General features: G+C 38.8%; 1 protein-coding gene across 6 annotated transcripts in view; it reads left to right on the forward strand.

Annotated features, from left to right (window-relative positions):
• EPS8 (epidermal growth factor receptor pathway substrate 8) overlaps window positions 1-21,881 on the forward strand; it is a 139,238-nt gene extending 117,357 nt beyond the window's left edge. For 4 of the 6 annotated variants that reach the window (XM_049822098.1, XM_049822095.1, XM_049822101.1 and 1 more), the window contains exons 17-24: window positions 2,654-2,765; window positions 3,697-3,840; window positions 4,153-4,188; window positions 9,000-9,023; window positions 11,452-11,689; window positions 15,250-15,430; window positions 15,883-16,012; window positions 20,430-21,881. In XM_049822098.1, the coding sequence (XP_049678055.1) occupies window positions 2,654-2,765; window positions 3,697-3,840; window positions 4,153-4,188; window positions 9,000-9,023; window positions 11,452-11,689; window positions 15,250-15,430; window positions 15,883-16,012; window positions 20,430-20,543 (979 nt within the window). In that variant the 3' untranslated portion in view covers window positions 20,544-21,881. The remainder of the gene's footprint in view (window positions 1-2,653; window positions 2,766-3,696; window positions 3,841-4,152; window positions 4,189-8,999; window positions 9,024-11,451; window positions 11,690-15,249; window positions 15,431-15,882; window positions 16,013-20,429) is intronic. The other 2 variants (XM_049822100.1, XM_049822102.1) reach the window with 1 other exon arrangement.
• Window positions 21,882-22,183: the final 302 nt, after the last annotated feature.

The raw sequence follows: 22,183 nt of genomic DNA on the forward strand, positions 1-22,183 counted from the left end.
TAGATGATCTGTACTCTAAATTCCTTTCTCTCTTATCTGTAATGTGATAAGACCTGGTTTTGTCCGTTAGGAGTAAGAGTATTCTGTGCAAATGTTGTTGCCTCCATTTCAGGTTTAGAGAATGGGTCTTATTGCATTGAACTATTGATGGTATCGGTGTATCTGGCTGCAACTGAAAGAGTCATCCAAGCCTCCTTTGTGGCGGGTAAAGAGAAATGGGTGTTTCTAAGAAGCAGTTCATGTAAGGTGAAATTAGTCTTTTGAAAGATATGAAATGAGACATGCTGTAGTGGTGCCTGTTTCTTACCTCTGATTGTAGGAGGGAGTCTAGATGGCTGGTACTGATGCAAACATCCACAGTGTGCCCCTATCTTCCAGTTTGTTCAATACGACACAAACTTCTATTTGTTAATTGGCTCTTGAGACATATAATATGTGCCTGGTAGGAGCTCATTACTGGGGGAAAGCTGTTAATATGTATTACCCCAAGTAACTTCCATACAAAACATAAATGTTAAAGCATCTCTGAAGAAGTAGGTGGAGGAGTGGGTTTGGGCGAGGGAGTGAGAAATTCAAGCTGACCCTTTCAGCCATCATTTGCTGGTCCTCGTTCAAAGCTGCCATTCCTAATGAGTGGTCTGAAGGCAGTGACCAAGCCACCCACTACCTTCTGAGGGACAGGTAGGCTACACCTTGTCCAGGGAAATTTTAATCACAGGGAACTTCAGTGAGCCTTAATCCAACGTGCCAGGACCTCCAGTAAGGTGTGCTTTCCTTGAGTGATGTAAACTAAGTGTCAGGATCCTAAACTTTCAGTGTGATATTAGGTATATCAAGGACCCTCTCTGATGCTGAAAGAGCACTGAATAGTTTTGCAGCAAGTTGTGCAGTGTTTCAAAGTAGTATGCTGTGTAGCTTGGTTTTGCAGTCATTTGAAGAAAAGCACCCTGAAAATCTGTGCAATCCACTAGGCTCTTGAGCAGCGTGCACAGGAGAGCAGAGGGCTGTGTGGTTATGGTATACCTGATAGGCAGTAAGAAAACACAGTGGAGGATGGATGGAGGGAAGTGTTGAGAACATTTGTGCCCCGAGTAAACTGTTTGGCTCATTAAGCTGGGCTTGAAGAATTATGGTCTCTTCAGAAGCATACAGCTATTGCCTGGCTCATGTTCTGAGGATGTTGCTGTTGATTGCAACAGAGTAGAATAAAACTGAAACATGAGCATTTTTAAAAATTCTTCCTGATTTATGTTTTTTGAAGGGATCAGGATACTTAGGTGTGGACAAGGTAGGAAGAAAGTTAGTGAAATGAGTTTGGAAAGGCAACCTAAAAGTAAAAGTACTTCAGAGGCGCATTAGTCATATCCCTGAGGTAGTAAGAAAGGAGTTGAAAATTACATGAATTTTGAGTGGGTGGTGGAAAAAATTGGGATTACTCACACACCTTTCAGCCTCATAACAGCTGTTCTGCAGGCTGGGGTTCATCCCATGTTTTTCACTCTTCCTTAAACACTTTTAGTATTTTGTCTGTCTTTGAAAATAATCTTTCAATCTAAATGTGACTCTTCCTTCGTTCTGCTTTTCCGCTCAAGTGAGACAGTTCTCCACAGCCATGCAATAGCTAGGTAACTACTGGATTGCTTAGGCACACCTGGGACCCACAGTTACATAGCACCAACATCAGCAACTGTCTGCATTCGTATCCCTGTGCTGTGATGTTGTATACAGAATTTCAAGCCATTGATTGCTTCATGTTTCCATTATCTGTTTGGATTTATTTATTTATTTATTTTAATTTTACTACCTGGTGTGGATTTAGGTTGTTGGGTGTGATTTGCAATAAGTGAATAATGTTACTGTTTCTTTTGGTCCTGTGTTGAGGGGGCTCTGGGGCTTCTCAAATTGAAGAGATACTATATCAAAGAAATTAGTAGCTTCTTACCTAAAGGCATTCTGAACAGGTCCTTCCTCGTGGAAACAGAAAGACATAGAGTTAAACTGTGGTATGCATTGTTCTACAATGAACCCTGTTTGTAACTGCCAAGAAGTTATTTTTCATTTTTAATTGATACAGTAACTTGAGGTTGTTACGAGTTGATGGTATCTTAGGGTCAGTTAAGAAAACTGATCTACAGTAGGTGAACATTTTTTTAAAGTTTAATTCCACTGGTGTTGATGGCAAAAATTTATTTGTGTATTGTGTATTTGAAACAATTTATGATGAACACTAGAAATAGTTTCATACAAAGCACAAGATACCAATTATATACTAAGTGTAGTCATTTGTTTATATGGCAAACAATTGTTTAACCTGCTGTAGGAAAACAGACTAAGTGTAGTATATGTATTTGTTTTAAAACTATGGCACCTGCTGATCTAAGTTGTTATCATATATCTTGCAAGCAGTGAGCCAGTAAAGATTACCAGTTCTTGAGGTCCATGTAGCTTGACCACCTCTTTCTTTTGTTTCTTTTTTTCTTCGCACTTGAATCAGTGTATTATGAACAGGTAGTTCTACAGCAGCATCATGTTATGGTGGTGGTGGTGGGGGCGTTGTTTAAATGTTTTGCAGGTTGTTGAAAGAGGGCATTTTGTCTCTGTTTTTATTTGCTTGAATGTCTCGCTGAACAATAGTCTGATCTTTGCTTTGCAGAAACTATGAAGCACACAGTAAAGCACAGACCAAGAAATATGCCAAATGCAAATACGAATTTATGGCAAGAAACAACAGTGAGCTTTCTGTCATGAAAGAAGAGATTGTAGAGGTAATATTTTTTGCAAAGAGAAAACACAAATTTCTAGTACTACTCAAATCTGAGTGTACCTTTCCTGTGGACAGTGTGGCTGTCCTTAATGATTACTTCAATGTGTTTGATTTATCTCCCTTAATTTGAAAAGTTCAATTAATTTGTTCTGCATCGTAGACAAGATAAGTGGAGATTCTGCGCTGACTTATGAATTGATGCTGCAGAGATCCATGCTAGAAAAATATATATGTGTTTCTTCCATCTTCTCTGTTGGTGCTTTTAAAAGCCTCGTTTAGTAGTAGTTAAATAACTGGCTCTGGCAAACACTATCTGTGTTCACTAAGGGCATAGTGAAAGACTGTCCTTTCCTGGAGTAGCTGGTACCCTGAAAGCTAGACAGATTTGGAAGGGAGGGAGCAACAGAGAGAGAAAATGTGTATGAGATTGCACGGCAGTTAGTCAGATTTCAGACCTCCTGGCTATCCTGCTTCAGTTCCCTCTTTACTGAGAAGTGTGCTCTCTCCAAATAATTTGTGCTCTCTCCCCAAATTTGTGCTCTTCTAGGACAATGCACTTTTCCCTGGGTTATTGGTAGTTACTTATTCCTTTTGTCAGCAGCATATAGGTTGTAGAGATGCCAGCCTCTCTGCACAAGTTTTTGATTTTTCATTCTGCTGCCTCATCCAGCACGTGTCTGATTTTACACGCTTTTTTTCCATATCCCTTCTTGAGAGCCGCATTTGAAAAGTGCAGTATGACCATGTAGAATTAATGATAGTGATAATCAAGGAAGCCTACAGGGGTTTCTTAGGGACATCTTGTAAGATCTGTTGGCAATTGCAGAACCTGGCAAAGTTATGGTTTTGTTTTGAAATGATGCACAGTCTAAGTACTGGCAGGAGGAATACTCAGAAAAAAAATATGTAATTAATTTACCGAATTATTTCAGATTCTGGATGACAGAAAGCAGTGGTGGAAGGTTCAGAATAAAAGTGGCAGCACAGGCTTTGTGCCAAACAACATTTTGGACCCTCTGAGGAATCAAGAAGGATGTCTAGGATGGTCAGAGCCTGCATATACCCGCACCATCCAGGTACTGCCCACTCAGCAGCAAGACTTTCTTTTGAAGTGTGCATGTGTGCGTGTGGAGCAGGAAAAGATTGACAGCAAGGCTAAAATATCTGCTGTTCCACTGATATGTCAAAAGATTTATAGTTTTGTGCAGGCTGAGGCTGATTTCTGTATTGCATAGAGTCTAACGTGGGAAAAAAGTTGATAGAGATACAGCAAAATGTTTTCCTTTAAGGGTTTTTTTTTCTGCTTAGTTGCTTAGAGGTAGTAATTTCGATCCTAATGGATGTGTATGCATTTATTTTAATTGCAAATATCCTTTGTGGATTGATAGCTGTTGATGCCAAAGAAGGAGTTTGAATTATTTAAGGTAGGTTCATCTTTGTTTCTCCTAGGAGAGTGAATGCTAGCTTTTCTTTTTATTTTCTGTCTCTGTTTGTCTCTATCTTAGTCTTGAATTTATTTAATTATTGTAATTTTGGAGTCATAAAAAATAGGTGTCTTTGCTTTTGAATGCACAGAGCAGGTATTTTTCAATTACTGTGCCTGTGCATTAATAGCACTCTATTCTCCTGACCCAGTTTTGGTTTTCTTTCTTTCATGTTGTGGTGTGGAATTAAGAGTTTATTTGTTATTGTTTCTTTTATATATTGACGAGAATTAGAGGGTTAAAAAAAATAATCTTACATAAGTGCAATTGTCCACCTGGGTAAGGATATACAGGGTAAAGTTGTAATGTGTATTTTTAGACAACATTTAAGTAGGCCGGAGACTCATAAAACAAAAGGATGTATTTTCTAAGACCCGTTTCTTCCCTTTTATTTCTAATGATTTTGAAAAGTTAGGCAAGCAAGTTTGGGTTAAGCAGAAATTCCAGGCCTGCCTCTGAATCAGACTTTTTCAGTCCAAATGCAACCCAAACTTCTGTTGAAACTTGAAGTTAAATTTAATTTAATTTAATCTAATATTCATTCCTTGTGCCTACACACTCCAGCTGATGACTGAAATATGAGAAATGCTATAATGTCACTGTTGACTGTCTCTGCTGTAGACTCATCTTAAAGTCCCACTCGAAGGTGTCGCTGTGCCGGATTCTGCGCGCACAGCTATCGTGAAAGCTACAGCTTTTGCAGTATTTCCAGTTTTGCCATGGATACGGAAATTCTCTTGAGAAAGAGGTCCTATGCTATTTCTGGCGCAATAATGTGGTAGACCTGTCTTGAGCTTGATGGGCTTGAACCAGACCATTTCTGAGTTTTTCCTATCCCTAACTGTTTGCTTATAATGTATGAGCTCATTCTAAATTGATTATGGTATTTGCCTGTCTGAGAAGTTGAAGCATGCATCCCGAGTGCTTTTCAAACCCTGAACTAAAGATCTGACTTTTTTTCCTTTGGGTGCATGTCATTTTGTGTGTTTGGAATTTGTTGAGAAATCCTGAGCAGACTGAGTACAGTTTTGAGTAGAGGTTTTTAAACTATTCTTTGTAATGCACTGCAGGTGTTGAAGTTTTCTGTTTGAAATAATGACGTGACATGGGAAATAATAAGATCATTGTTTTCACAAAGCATTCTTCACAGATCTATGAAAATTAGGGTCAGAGAAAAACATTTCAGATAGTTTTGTTTCTTTGCCCTCTGGCAGGTTGTTCCCTACAGCTTTGTCATATTCAAATGTGACCTTGAAATACTATGAAATTATTTAGGAATATAATGAATTACATGGGCTAAATGGAGTCTTTACCAATACGTGTCAATAATGTCGTTCTTAACTTTATGGTGATTATTATAATTTTACCCCTCCTGAGCTTGCTCATTTGTCTCTTTCCCTGTGATAGATACATGGTTCATTTGGGATCTGTTTGCATAACCCTCTTTATTTTCATAACTGTGCTATGAGACATTGCTGCTATTTCAGAGAGAAACGAGGCATTGAAAGGATGACTGCCTAGCCCAAGGTCAAACAGGAGAACTTGTGGGTAGAGCAGGAAATTGAAGCGGTTCCTATCAGTGCCTTTGCCAGACCCTGAACGCAAGCAGGCACGGCGCCTGGTGCTGTGCAGCTTTTGCCAGTCTCGATGTCGTCTTTGGTTTTGAAAGACTGCTTTCAAAGTAGTCTGCTGCGGTGAGCCGCAGATAAGCGTTGTGTACGAGGTTAGTGTATTTCTTTACAGACTAATGGCCTTCAAAGCACAGCTGACCAAAGGATGTTTCCAGATTATTAGGAGGGATTAAGGATTCCATTGAAAGAGATAAATTTCTTTCAATCATTCTACAGATGGACACCCTTTCTCTGAGAGATGGATGCCTCATTATCACAATTATTCTCAGAGCTGCAAAGTTTATTTTACTCTCACTCTGTTCCCTCTCCTAGTGACCTCTGAGCCCACACACTAGATTAGATCCTGATTTTTCCCTCAATCCCTTTCAGTATCTAGGTCCCAGATAGTTACCTGAAAGCACTGAATTGTCTAAGATGATACTTCCAGGAACATTGCAAGCAATATGCTAGTGATTCCATTGTCTTTGTGAGTCAGAGGCTGTAACGGTGTCTTCTGGTCAGTTGAATTAGTTTCAGGAAAAACATGGGTTTGCTTGTTTGGTACTTTTGTACGTTTAGGAGAGCATTTTGCTGATTATTTATGTTTTCCACTAATGTTAATTATTGTTTATCCGAGTTTCCTGTGGTGTTGATTGTTTAGTCTGCCTTTTTATTGTGAACCAACAGTGATGCTTCACCATCCCATTATGTATGAACATAAACAGTTTCCCAAGCACTCTGATTTCTTCTTTTGTACGAGTATTGCTGGTGAACCTAGAAAGTAATTAATGATAATATTTCCTATTTACTGTGCACTTCATTAACTTTTTTTAATGCTTTTGAAAGAGAAATTTGAGGAACGTAATTGGGATAGAAGGGTGTATCTTGGTGTGCATGTTAATTAATCTCATGACACCCTTTGTGAGGTGAGACAGTTATATTATCAGTGATGTGTATGAAATCCTGAGGCATGGAGAGTGTTAAGCCAAATGTAGTCCTGTAGTCTTATTTTAAAAAAACATGACTGTCCACAGAAGTGTGACCATGTATGTAAGAGACGTGTTTATGGTATGTAAACACCAAGACAAAAGTCTCCACCTCACTTGGGACAAGCGTGCTTTGCATTTCTTGGTGACCTACCATCAAAACCTTTCTTTCAAATCTCTTTGTTTAGCAGCTCACTTGAAATATCTCTGTGGGAAGTTGTTTCCCTTCAAGCACAGCATTTGTGCTCCAAGTTAGTGTCATAGATTCATACTCTTATTTTGCCAACTGGTATCTTTCCTGCAGATCATGAAGTGTTTGATAATAAAGAGATGCAGTTGCCAGGTGTTCATTTGGCAGTGGCCAAAGAGATGTCGTGATTTTTGACCAAGAGCCAGTATCTCTTTTACCTCATTTCATATCAAATGCTCTTTAAAGTTGCCATCAGACCAAGATTTTCTGACAGCTGTAAAAAAAATCACCACAACAACTTGTTTCCTGTCCAATTCAACATTGATCCAATCCCAAATGATGGGATGCCACTTATTACACAAAAATATACTGAACGGTTGTAAAAAGGATTTGATTAATGATAGGCATTGAAAGTCCCCAGTGTGCCCATAATTTTTTTTTTAGAAGTGGGGACTAATCCTAGCTAATATCAATTTGAATAAGTAAATTCTGTCTAAATTTCTCCTTCTTCCATCCTAATGTACTTCTTGATTTTTGGCAAGATTTTAGCAAGGCAGGTTTATAAATCCAATAAAAACATGAATTCCTTATACCCTGCAAAGAGCTAGTGAGGTGACTTGTAATGGGATTTTAATAGGCAGCTGTTTGATTCTGCGTAATATCTGAGCCCACCAAAGGAAACTGGCAAAAGACCTTGCTTGAAATTTGCTCTTCCAGTCTTGGGTACCTCATTGTCCCTTTTGGGTGAAGACAAGTAGTTGGTTCTCTCTTAGCTCTTAAAATGAGTCTCAAGAAAACATCCAAACCACAGTGCTGTTGACAAAACTGAGGCTGAATGTTCTGCAGCCCTCTTGGTTAACTCCTGTCACTGTGCAAACAGGAATGTGGCACTAAAATGTTTGGAAAGAGAGTAAGTAGGAAGCTTTGTGTCTGTGTTAACTTAATGAGAGCACTTCCCAGCACTAACGCTAGTTATGGCTGTGTCCACTGCCTCTTTGATGTCTGTATTTGCTATAGTTTGAATACACATGTTCTCTTTTTTGATGCCAAAATGTATTTGAAAATATGTTGTCCCCAGTGTTTTACAATGATCAAGAATTAGGGTTGATACTGTTAGCACTTTTACTTAAGCTTATTATTTTGCTTGCATTAAAAATAGATCAAATCATAGTGAATCTTGATTTTTGACAACATGCAGTTGTAGTGTGTTGACAAAGAGCTTTGGGGCCGCTATTTTCTTCCTGTAAATACAAAGATTTTCTGGCATAAAATAAGAAAAAAAAAAAATCCAGTCGCAGTAAGCTTTTTTGATATATCCAGATTTTTAATGAGTGTGTATCGTCACTGTTCCAAATAATTTAAAGGATTTGTTCCTATTTACATAAGTTGAGGATCGCAAGTTTACTTTTAAAGGAAAAAAATATGAGGAAGAAGGGAAAACAAAACCCAGAATTGTTCGTTGTTCCTATGGCTGTCAGCAAATGAGCGAGTACACATCTGTCAGCAATGACCTTTACCTTATCTTCTAAGTTAGCCAACATTTCTTAAGAAAAATAAATAAGTTCCTTTTTTATAGTGTGCCGTGACTTAATTCATATTGTTCTACAGTTTCAAGTGTTCTCTACATTCACCTTATGATCTTCAATCCATTGTAAGTTTTTTGTTTGGGTTTTGTTTTTTATTAAACCTCTTTCTAAGTTTCTGTCTGGGTAGGTGCTTTGAAAAGACCTCATTGCTTATATGGTATCACATATGTATGTTTTGTATCCAGCACTCCGCTCATTATTTAAAAGAAAATAACTCACTATGTGAGTTGCTTAGTGATTAAGAAGAGCTAATTATTAGCAGTGTTGTTCCTTTGTTTTAAATTGCTAATGTGTATGAAATTTCAGGATTGATGCGTGAGGCAGTTACTTTTTACCTTTCTAACATTGTTTGATGTGATTTACTCCATTTTCCTCACAGCAATTGCTGGGAGAGCTTTCAGAGGTAACAAAATTACTCTTCTGATATTGAACCTCAAAAAATTACTTTTATGGACTATGTAGTCGCCAAATTCTGTAGTGCATGCTTCTTTGTAGCAATGAATAGAAGTGATGAGATGAATGTGTGTGGATGTCCTCAAAAGATCTGGAGTTAAAAAAAGAAGTGTTAAAAAAAGAAATGTTAAATGTGATTTGAATGTATAATTGGCTTTTGGGCACTCACTGTTCAACAAAATGTGAAGTTATTTCAACGTAGTTTCATCTGTAAATTTAGAATTTGAGTGATGCTTCCAGTTTAATTTTTATTTTCACTCCAGCAAGTCATTTTGATGAGGCTTTTGTGATTGCAGTACAACATGTTTTTGAAGCTACATCAGTAGAATCCATTGAGAGCTACATGTAGTGTTTAGCTATCGCTTTTTCTGGATTATGATTGCCGTGATTTGCAGTTGATGCTTTGGTTTGCAATGAATCCTTTCTACCATAAGAAAAGCCTTGCTTTTTCCTTGCATGTTGTTTAAGAAGGTTGGGGCACACATAAGGGTTCGTTGTGGAGATAACAGTCTAGCAACTGGGTTCTGTGAACAAGGTTAAAAAAAAAAGTGAATATCATTAGAACATCTTAATATCTGTAAAATCTTAAAATTAATTAACAAGATTTTGGATATACCACAGTACACCTATATATCATAAATTAGGGTATATTTACTGTATACCTAGTAGGGCACTCTCTTTCCACCAAAGGACAGGTTTCTTAAATATACGTTATTCTGCTTGTTCTCTTTTATATTATGCATTTCACTTTTCTTGGCATTTGACATTTAAAAAAACACTTATTGTCTTAACATTGAAGTAGTATAATACAGAAAAGTCAATCATATGATTTTTTTTTTTTTTTTTTTTTTGATCTCCCCACAGTGCACTACACAAGGTGGACACAAAATAATTGAGATGAATGCCTTTGAACAACTAAATGCTAAGGGGGGAAAAACCCCCACAAACAAGCAAAAAACCAAAAAGGTTTAATGGGGAATGTATTGTAAGACTATATGTTTGCTTCAGTAGCTGACTATTACAATTTAAGTGAAAAATTGTCTAAGGGAAACAAAAGGCTTATTTCCTAGGCTTAATTGACTTGCCGTAGAAGCCGATGGGATAAATTTTCTGCTGGTATAACTCAGTATAACTTAGCTGTAATTGTCCCAGGTTACATTGACTACAAAATGCCTTGTCCATCAGTTAGACTTACTGAGTTGGGGATTGCTGCGTAAGGGCAGTTGCTGACATTTAATGAAAGTTTGATTGTTGTCAGGGCAGTGATCTGCTGCTCAGATTCTAACATATGGCTCCCACAAATATTTCCTTACTTGATCTGCCATAAACCCTCTGCCTCCAAGGAAATAGGAAAAGGTATTTCAGGAAGGAGCAATGAAGCTGGGGAATGTACTCATCTATTTTCATACCATAGTAAGCAGACTTCTCATGACTAAGAAATGAGGCATCTCTATTGAGCAAACAAACTTCAATATTAAACTTTCAAGCTCTGTTAGTCCAAAATGGTGGAGAGGGAGCAATGTTAAAACGAGATGTGAGATGTGGAGTTTGAAGTGTTTGAAAGAAAAGGGTACATAGGTTGCTTACCTGTCTGTCATTGGGATTGCTTTGGGAAAATACATGCATCTTCCTGTAACTGGTGCCATTCTAAACGCAAAGAAGGAGAAAAGAAATTATTCCCCCAACTTATTCTTGAGACACCCGCTAGTTAGTTATTAGCGGCAAGATAATTTGCATGTTGTTAGAACGTTGCGTAAAGCGGGGGAAAAGAAACAACAGGCCTATTCCAAGAATTGTGGAGTTTGGGGGTTGGGTTTTTTAATTGGATTATTGCATTGAGGTGGCATGTAGTAACCACATAAATAGCTGAAAAGGCACAAGTGAATGGGTAGGAGGAGCAGGAGCCTCTTAAATGGTTTCTGCAGTTCAAGAAACACTGTGTTATCTCAACCCCAGTGACGTTTGTAAGTTAAACCATTAGTCAGGCTTAGGTGTGGCTGGATATGTTCATATTTCACTAGAATATACATTTTTACACTAAGTCCAACAGTTCAAAAATTTTGGAAACTGTTAAAAAATGCCAGTAATGGAAGTTTGGGATTTAAAAACAATTTAATTTATAGAACTCAGCCGTTTGAAAGAAACAGATGTGTTTCTGATGATATCATTGCTGTGAATTTTTGTCCGCCAGAGAAGGAAATTGATGCCAAATCGAGTTTTGGCACATTTTGGAACTATATCTGGCAAATAAGATGTCTTTGTGCAATAAATTAAATCAGTTGGTGCAAAGCATCCCAGCATTTCCTGCAGAAACCCGAGTTTGTCTGATGTCTTGTCCAAGTTTTGCTGTCGAACTGAGCGTCTCTGCATCTTTTCAGAAACAAAGGACGGACTACGTTGCAAAACAACCCGATCCAGTTCCTGCTACTCCTTCACCACCTCCAACACCCGCTCCTGTCCCTGTGGCTGTCCCCCTCCCTCCTAGCGCACCAGCACCTATACCGGTTCCTGTGCCCAAAGCACCAGCAACCATCAGCCGCCAAAGCAGCACATCTAGCGACAGCGGTGGTAGTGTTGCACGAGACGCCCAGAGGCAGAAGCAAGTTCCTGTGGATCGTAAGTTTGCCTAAGAAGCAAGAAAAAAAGTATTTCTCCCGTTCCTGTGTGTTTTGCTTAATCCTTAAATTCCTTAAAACCTTCTGTTTCGGATAAATGTTTATGAAGTATTTAGCTTTAACCCTATGTTTAAAATACACATTTTCTATGTATGTGTGTTCTGACTCTCGCTAATCACAACAGTAAGTAGGGACAAAACACTTCTGCACTTGTCCCAGTCCTAAAGCCTCTCCTTTTATGACTGTCTGGGATCTTCAGTCAGTGGTTTGCAATGCTGTAAATGGCCATGCTGGTATTCTGGCTAATGTATGTTTTCCACTTGAACTCACTGACACGTTGCAATCTAGATTGCTTTTAAAATCAGTTAGGCTGTTTTTATGCTTCCATCCATGGTCATCCATATTTCTAGGGCATTTGCACCGTTCTGAAACACGTATCCAAGGCTTGCAAGAAGACTTACAGGTCTGGCTGATGCATAGAAATCATGCTGTAACAGTGTTGTAGGAGACTCCTCTTATAATCGGGTCCCCTTAGCTTGGTCAAAGCAAGAGCAACTGGCAGGCTGCTGAGCAAACTTTCATGTGCTTGTCTTAGGAGGATGAGAGAATGTACTCCATAGCCCTTTAGCTGGAAAACATGGTAACTTGCATCCAGTAGTGTGTGGGAGTCATGGAAAGTTCTGATTAAGGTCACCTTGTAAATATAAAGTCTAACTGGTGCTGAGGCTCCTACTCTCTATTGACTGAAAGCAAGTTAGGTTCGGAGAACTGTAGTCAATAATTTCTGTCCTAAATGCACTTTAAGCAATGTGATTGCTTGGCTCAAAAATAACTGAAACTTGCAGGCAAGCATTTGCTATAGCTTTGCCCGTTATAGCAGTTAAAACAATGAGGTTTTTGCAGTTTAAGAGTTGATAGCTTTTCCTAAACTCTGCCTCCCTGCCCTATCAGAAAATCCTGCTTCCACCTGAGGTAAAAACTGGCACTGAGTGCAGTCCTTTCTGCAGACGGGCTTCTTTTCCCCCTTGTCCCCAGTGGATGGGAAGCATGCCTGCTTGGATAACCACACTCAGTTGGTGGAGCCTGCTTTGACATTGCCTGGTGGTAGACAAGCTCGTGCCTAAGCTCTGACCTCGGGAAGGCTCTGGGACCTTTTTAACGTTTTCAGCTGGCTCTTCTAGGCTGGCTGGAAATTATAAATGGAGAACAGCCTGGCAGGAGGAACAGGCTTCACTGCTGTTTTGCAAAGAAACAGTAGGGCCAGCTTCTGTCTTTGTGCTATTTGGGGCAGTTTGTTACTTAAATAAAAACAGAAACCCAAGCGCTTATAAAAGATGTGGAAAGTGAGGGTGAATTTCACACACACATATGCACAAAAATGATAATTTTATTTCTATGTAAGAAGGACTTTGCATCCTGTAGCAGGTGTGTTTCCCTGAATCCACAATGGCCTCTATCCGTTATGGATGGAAAACAAGAAGACCATCCTGGCTTCGGGTGGAGGGTGTGAGGTGTGAAGGGTTGCTCTAGACCAAGTGGTTACCAGACATCTGTTGCCCTCTCCGCCTCTGCTAAGGCCCTGGGCCACGCACACGAGCTCCTGTGCCCTCCCGGGAGCTGTCGCTCAAGCCCAGTTGATGGGTTTCGGGTACCTCGCAGAATAGCTGCCTCGGCAAAGGCAGTGGGCAACCCTGCCCCTTCCTGGGCAACCTGCTGCCCAGGTACCCGCCTGAACCCCGCAGAGAGCACGCAACGTGGTTCCTGCTTCACACCAAGGGCATCCTGTTTGTTTATGGTAATGCATCGAACAACAGTAAGAATCTGTTATCTAACAGCTAAATATTTATCTTTTGATATAGTCTTGGTCTAGATAAAACATAAGTCTTTCAAATTCTGTGTAAATAGAAGGAAGATAGCAGTTTTCTTGCTCTCCTCCTGTTTGGGAAAATAACTGGTGCGTGCTTCGATAACACTGCCCAAAGGCTTTACTCGTATATCTCATCTCAGACGTTCACATATCACCGAGCACATGTCGTTTTGGCTTCCGATTCACACTTGGAGGTGGAGTGGGAGCCCAACAAAATAGGGCCTGAATGCCTCGCATATCTTACTAGAGATATTTTGTCCGCTTTCAACCTGGGGCTATTTTGTAAAAGAAAAAAGAAAATGGCTAAACCAAGGATATTTCTTTTTTTTGTTGTGGTGATTAAAAAAGAATAAAGCCTACATAAAGCTTGTTTTCATTTGTCTGATGGGCTAGAGATGTTGATCCTTGCAGAGGTCTGGGGAGAAGATAAAAGGAAAGTAGAGAAAGAAACATTTTTACTGTCTTAGAGTTTTTTTCATGTTGAAGTTGTGTTGCTTTTCTCTGTTGCTGTTGGTGTAATGGGAGAAAAGGAATAGCTTTTGCCATCTGAGTGAATCAGGGGAGGTGCTGCAGTTACTGTTTGTGTATCAAAGTGAGAAGGTTGAGTAAAGATGACTAAAAATATTTCAGCAAGGAGATCCTGAGAATTTTTGAGATCAGTTGAAGTTGTGTGTCAGAGTATTTTTATAGTAATTCCAGAGTTACTGCGTGGAGAGTTTTAACTGTGCTAAATCAGTCGTCTTTGTGCCCAAAAAGTTATGTACACCCTTTTGGATTCCACCTATTTTTGTGAAATTGCACATAAAAAGTTCTATGGATATTTTAAATAATTTTCAGTGTTGTCATAATTGATTTTGTTGAAAAGCATTTCAGTTTGTCACCTGCTAATTACCAGCAACTGAACTAAATGCTTCAGAGAAATGGGTTCTGTGGGATAGCAGATCTGTACAGTTTTGTGTTGGTTTTTTTTTTTTTGGTTGGTTGTTTTTTTTAAAAGTCTTTCCCATTTCCTGTGTGTCTGGTGATGAGAGTAACTACTTTTTTATTTCTTCTTTTTTTAACGCAAAGTGTGACATTGTTTCAGCTAACCAGTCACTCTAGGCTTGGAGTGAATTCAAATTTCTTAAAACCACTTCAAAAATGTGATTACTATAATAGCTTATTAGATATAAGGTGATATGTGTCAGCAGCAGTGAAATCTTTTTGCCTACATTGATTTGCAATAAAAAGTTGAGCTTTCAATTAAAAAATGTTTGTGGAGAGTGTTGCCTTTCCACAGTGTAAGCAATATTATATTATTCCTCATCTATTTTGTTTTCATTTTTAAAACATCATAATTCTATTTGAAGAAATGCAGACTGTGATAATTGAATAACCCTCTGTGACCATTTTGTTCTACAGCTTGGGTGCTGTCAGACTGATCTACACCTCTGTGCAAAATCAAGCTCACCTCCTCTTTCTAGAGTCTCACTTGAATTTTTTTTGAATGTTTTTTTGGCTCTCTTTGTTTTGCAAAGAGAGGAGTGGAAATATTGAAATCTTCCGTGCAGAAAAAGGAAAATAATAATTCCGTCAGATCTAGTGAATGAATCTTTAAAGAAAAAAAAAAAATTAAGATTGGAAGTGTAATGTAAGAAATTACCTGGCTTTGATAAAGCAATCTTGAGAATAACTCCTGTTATATCTCTCTCTAGGCAGGAAATCGCAGATGGAGGAGGTGCAGGATGAACTTGTCCACCGGCTCACCATCGGCCGGAGCGCTGCCCAGAGGAAGTTCCATGTGCCACGACCAAACATCCCGGTAGTTAACATCACTTACGACTCTTCGCCTGAGGATGTGAAAGCGTGGTTGCAGTCCAAAGGATTCAACCCCGTGTAAGTTTGAGTGCAAGTGTAAGAAAACTTTTAAAAATTATTTTCCTGTCAATAATAAGGATGTGGTCTGCCCACTTTTTAAAATCAAGCAGCCTTCTGAAAATCAAGACACATCAGCTGCACCCTTGAAAAAAAGAATTTGTTTTTACATACATATACACATAGATATTTATGTATCTATGTGTCTATATTATATATACACTTATATATCAATGTGGTTAAAGATCTATAGAGATATAGATATATTTAGGAAAAAAAAATTATATATATTGGCTTCCACCAAAAGGCACTTGTAACAGATACTGAATTGACTTCAAGAGTCCTGCTGCATTAAGTCTTGTCTTGATTTAATACCCCTATCTAAGAGAATGTAAGATGAAGCTAACCTGCTTCTTTCCCTTGGTTAGTGTATTTTTGCTTATTTCTTGTTTGTTCCCTTGGTGTGACCCCAGGACTGTCAATAGCCTTGGTGTGCTGACGGGTGCTCAGCTTTTCTCCCTCAATAAAGAGGAACTGAGGACTGTTTGCCCAGAAGGGTCTAGGGTTTACAGCCAAATTACGGTACAGAAATCTGCCTTGGAGGTATGTATAACTCTTCTTACTAACCTAATGCTGTGTCACCATTTTTGAACTTATAGAACTAAATAGCTCTTTCTGTGAGGCACCTAGTTTTTTTCTCAGTTCCCATCACTTGATAAGCATTATTTGTACCTGAATAATTTTGTATTAATCCATTGAAACAGCATCCATCAAACCACCAGGTGGGATCCCTCCACACTTCTAAAGGGGTTCACGAAGCGTTAGAAAAAGTGCAAGGTAGTACTCAAGTTTAAGACATTGTGTGCTGTAATCAGGCTGCAAGAAGACAAAATGAGCCAAAGAGGGCTTTGGGGAAAATAATAGGCGAGAGTAAAATGCCTTTTTTCTTTCTGCTTGCTCTGCCTGGCACTTGGACAAACAGGTACTCCTGGTACTTTTGGTGGTGATGAGTTAGTTTTGCTTTATCTCTGTAGAGGAGATTTGATATGTTAGGTGTAAGTGATAGAGTGAGGTCACTGTTGAATCTCAAGGCCTTTCAGGTCAAATGCTGGGGCATCTGTATTGGTGGGTTCCTAAGTGGGGGAAAACACATTTGACACTGTGCTAGCAGAATTACTGAGCTAAGAATAGAATTATTCTACCTCTGTATTCATTGCTCTGTGGCAGTTTGCTTTAATTACAGTAGTGTTGTTCCTTAAACACCTTAAAAATGGGAATACAGAGTTGTGCTAGGGAGAATGCTAACCAATTTTAAACCAGGAGAATGGCAGGTGCATATACTTTTTATTAAAACTTGCTGTGGCAAGTGGAGAAATGGACTTGATACTGTCTAGAGGTGAGACTAACCCAAAGGAGAAGCTATATTCTTCATATCCTGCTTAAAAAAAATCTTGAAAAAGTTTAAAATGTCTTTCTATCCCCTTATGAAGCTGGGGATGAAGCCTTGCTTAAATGATTTTAAGCTTTAAATACCAGGCTTATTTTCAAAGACAAGTTTATGATGATGCATGTTTTACAATTTACTTGATCAGTTTGGATCACAGCGCAGTGCTTTCTAACACTGTTAAAATTGCTTTATTCCCTTCTTCAAGCCCTGTCTTGTGAGAGGAAGGGAGAAATATTTCACTTTTATTCTTAGGAATATATGTCACTAAAGTCCAGAGCAATCCATCATTTCCTAGTGAAGATACATGTGTTCTCTTCAACTTTTCTGGAATGTCAACAGTCGTCTTTCAGTTTTGTAAGGCTTCCATGTACTGAGATGGAAGTACCTTTGTGGTAGAAGTTGGTTTGAGAAGCAGAGATGCAGTGGATTGTAGAAGTTTGTCCTTTTTTTCCCCTTCGTGTTGTTACTCTGCTTGCTTCAGTTAGGTCTTGCTCTGCAGGAAACTGAGCAGTCAAAACTTGTCTAATAAACATTCTACAAGTGTTAATAAACAGATACTTGGAGTTTAACAAGGTCATTGGAATTTGTTAGTGAAAAGGTAATTGAAATATTTATTTCTGCCTCCGTCATTTGAGGTTTAACAGATGAATTTCAGAATTTATACAATTTCTGATTGCTTTAGCCCATTGTTTGCTGAATTACCCAAAACATTGTCACATCTTCCTTTCTCTCTGTATAATATTTTAAGTCACAGGGTTTAGGAAGACTGTCCTTGTTTAAGAGACGCTATAGGAAGATGAGCTTGCATGTTGCAAACAGGGCTACGTCCTTGCTGCTCACACTAGAAATGCTTCTAATAACAGAAGCATTTAAGCACACACATACTTGTACCAGTGTCAGGCCTATTTTACAATTGAATGCTTTTTATAAGCAGTTACTGGGTTATGGATTTGACCACTGTAATTGTCCTACGTGATTAATCAGTGATAATTTTCATGAAGTTCTCTGGCATCCTTTATGCAGTACTTGCGGTGTCATATTGCAGTAAATGACCTGGGTGTTCAGTACAAATAGCAATAATAGCCAGAGACAGAGCAAACCCACACACTCCCTAGCATTACAGAACTCCATGCCTTGTCTTTATTTGTTATTTCTACTTGGGATCTTCCACAAGTATTTCTGGATTTCTGCAAGCCAATGAAAGGCTTACCTTTTGGATTTGGGGCTGCATTCCCAAATCCGGACAACCAGATCTTCACCTTTATACAGCTGCAACTTTCTTTTTAGTGTTGTTCTACCTCAGGCAGAGGAATTTGGTATTTTGTAATTGGAATTCCAATTGTTGTTGGAATTTAATAATTTTACCCTTATGATGGAAAAAATGAATAGGTACCACACTTTCAATTGTTTTTCTTCATTTTCATGGTGTGCTGGTTTTGGCTGAGAGAGTGTTAATTTTCTTCATAGTAGCTAGTATGTAGCTACATGTTGGATTTGCGCTGAAAACAGTGTTGATAACACAGGGACGTTTTCGTTACTGCTGAGCAGTGCTCACACAGAGCCAAGGGCTTTTCTGCTCCTCACCCCACCCCACCAGCGAGGAGGCTGGGGGGGGCACAAGGGGTTGGAGGGGACACAGCTGGGACAGCTGACCCCGACTGACCAAAGGGATATTCCAGACCACAGGACGTCATGCTCAGCGTAGAAAGCTGGGGGAAAAAGGAGGAAGTGTAGAGAAGTGTAGAGAGACAATATCCTGAGCACCACCTCTGTCATCTCCAGAAGGGAACACTTCAGGTCCACATTCTCATTGTCGTCCTCGTTGCATCAGTGGGAAACACAGGCATACATGGCTTTAAAATTGGAAATGGTTTATGTCTATGTATCAAATTGCCTGGAAAAATAGCTTATTCTTTGACACCTTGGTGAAAGGAACAACCCAGGCGCAGAGGTGGGATTGAACAGTAGAGTTTACTGATACCTCATGATCTGGTTAGAGACTAAGCTGGGTAAATCACTAAGGCCGAGGTCTAGCAGTCTGTTCCAAAAATTGTATTCCTAAAGCCAGCCCTAGGCTACTGAGCTACGCTGTACCCCACCTCTGAGTAGGATGTGCCTGTTGTGCTAAGTCGCAGGATGTATTGCAGTTGGTTTAGTTGAGCAGCATTTCAAGCTCATCAGTCACGTTACTGATGTTATCGGGAAGGTAAACTGTTTCAGCCTCAGCTGCTCAGTCATTTTTCAGAAAAATATTTCTACGTGACCTCTGATAAAGCACGTTGTTGGGTATCTGTTGATGTTTTTCATGCGTGACTTCAGTAATGGGTGATTCTGCACTTGCTCTGTATCTGAAACCAAGTGGGCAAGGACAAGATGAATTAAGACAAAACTGCACTCTCACCTTCAGAGAGTCAATTATAAGTCCCCTGCTTTGCCTTTCCACTCTGGGAGAAGAAACCAATGGTAATTTACCTAGGAGAAGCATCCTAGCCTCTCTCCCTGTGGTCACCTAACCTGTCTGCCAGGTAATGGCATCAGATAATGTATTGTAATAGATGTAATGGGATAAATCTAAATTAAATTTTATGTAATGGGATAAATTTTCAGAGTTCAGAATCAGTGGAAGGATTTTTCTCTTAACAGTCCTGAAATTTGTTTTACGAATTTCAAAAACAGTTTCTGCTTCCTTATTCAGAGGCTGTTTGTGAAGCTAGTTTTGAAGCTTGGAAGGTCATGTCATAGGCAAATAACACAGTGGCGGATATGGCTCTTACTTTATAATCCTCTAGTTTTATTCAAAGTCATGCACGCTTTGGAAAGTTCTGCTCTAGTGGATATGTGTCCTGGCCTTGCTAATAACTTCATTTACGTTGTCAAAGCAATCTGTTTGCAGCTAGCTCAGCAGACCTATTTTTCAACCTAAAAGGTGAAATAAAGCCTTGTCCTCACAATACTTCACTGTTGCTAATATAGTAATATGATTCAATTCTTATTACTGTGCTCAAAGTTTGAAACCTGTGTCTCTGAACAGCAAATGCATGACGGTGTATTGTGTAATGTGAGATACTGAGACCGAATCCTTACTTGGGCCTTGGCTGTGCAAACACATGTGCGTGCATGAATTTTGTGTTTACATAAATCTAAAACCACCAAGGGTTTATATGCTTTCATTTCTAGATACGATTGCCCTGATTTTTAAGTACTCAAGGGTGGAATCCTGACAAACTTGTTGAGCTTTAACCCGGCTTTTACTGAAGCCATATTTCACCCCATGTTCCCATAAATGCACAACACTTCCAGGGGCTTGCATGAGAATTAAAGATGAGAAGCAGTGCTGAAAGTCAAGCTGATGCTTTTAACGCTCTGGAGGTTCTTTTCTGGTCCATATTTACACTAGTGAATACTTTCCTATTCCAAAAGTTATTTAACCAGATTCTTAGTGCATTTTTAGTTCTGGAGCTGCAAGGTGGGTTTAAGTTGTTCAAACACCTATCTTAATAAAATGCTGGCAGAGGAACTTCATGGCATGTCAAACCCACAAGTAAACTCTTTTTCTTTTTTATTTGTTTGTAGGCTAACAGTGGTAGTTCAGAACTGCAAGAAATTATGAGAAGACGACAAGAAAAAATCAGTGCAGCTGCCACAGATTCAGGTGTGGAGTCCTTTGATGAAGGAAGCAGCCACTGAATGTGTTCCCTCTTTTCTTTAATTCTATTGTCCATAGCATTATACCATCCAGCTTTGCTTTAGGAAGCAGTGAAGGTGAATGTCATACTATATTGTAAATGTAACTAGCCATCATAAAGAAAATTTACAGTAGTCTCCACAGAAGTACCTGCTGCTGGCTTCTCACCATTAAAAATGTACAGATGAGAAATTCAATGGAAGTTCCTGACAAGTGAAAATATTGGCACATGATTCATTTACACCCAAAGATGAGTCCTGAGTTTATGGAATTAACATGACAGGTAAACTGGAACATGTCTTTGTGATTCATCCAAGGGGAGCTGAGCCAGCAATAAAAAAGCATTTGAACCTTTCAGTAATAACAAGATTCTGAATCCCATCTCTTGCTGTAGTGTGCAATTATGTCTCTTTGGCTCAGTCTGTCTTGTCATGCATTGGGCTGCAGGATGTTTACTGAAGTCATTGATGCCAGCAATCAGAGAGGAACCGTTTAGAGCGTGAACAGCAGCCCAACATAGACTGAATCCTTCTTGCATCACTCCCAAGATGCTTTATTACTAATGATGCTGTTTATAGCAAAATAATACTCTGTACATTGATTTTATCAATGCTTCACTCGTAATGAACCTATAATATTGCACAAGAAGGAATAACTAGAAAATATTAACACAACTCGGCTCAAAGGGGTGATCAGATCTGCTGTAGGTAGCCTTGAAACAATTCGCAGTACTTTTTTTTTTAATATACTTGCAGTTTTTTGTCTGTAACTTAACCCATCAAAAGAACAGTGTATAATCTAGACTTCTCTGTGTGTTGATCCCAGATGTGAGTTTTTCCTTATCTAAAAAGCTATTGTTCCTTTATAAATGTAATCTTTTGGAAAAGTGGATTCCTGGAGGCAAAAGGGGGAGAAAAGGAAACATCCCTTCCAGCAAATATTTTTGAAGATGCAATGATTTTTGTCACAAAATGTTCTGTTATTTCACATGGTTGTGTGATTTTATATATGATATATGTATTATATATAATATATAATATCACTTAATTTAGACAAATTTAATCACCTAGTTTGATTAAGTTTCATAGTGCCTTTTTCACATGAATCAGCTTAAAGTCTGCAATAAACAGTATTTCTTGTCTGTTAAATAGTTGTATCTTTGTGGCTACAAAGATGGTATTGAAATAAGAAAGTGTTCTTGATTTTTGCCATTAGTTTGCTCTTCCTCTGCGTACAAGGGAAAAAAGAATCCTATTCGTTTTTCATAAAAAAAAAAAAAAAATTAAAAACTTAATAAAAGTGTTTAGTGCCATTTATTGTAAATGTCCTTACAAATACATCTTCTGTGCATTGGTTATGTGTCCATGTATATTTTTACATTTCATGTATATTCTCTATGCCTGTGAAAAGTATGTAGGTTCTACACTTGTCATTTAAATGTAGTCTTATCCAGAAATGGGTCAAGAAGTGACAAATCCCAAACTGAAGACTCCAGCTGCCATAGCTATCACTAAGAAGTGGATTCTTGTCTTACCCAGTTGAAAGAAACGATGATTTTTGATTGCTTTCTCCCTATAGGAAGCATTTGAACCAGCACACATGCATGGTAACTGTATCCATTCAACCTGTATACATAGCTTGA

Source organism: Accipiter gentilis, chromosome 18 (genome assembly GCF_929443795.1).
Source record: "Accipiter gentilis chromosome 18, bAccGen1.1, whole genome shotgun sequence".
Lineage (NCBI taxonomy): Eukaryota > Metazoa > Chordata > Aves > Accipitriformes > Accipitridae > Astur > Astur gentilis.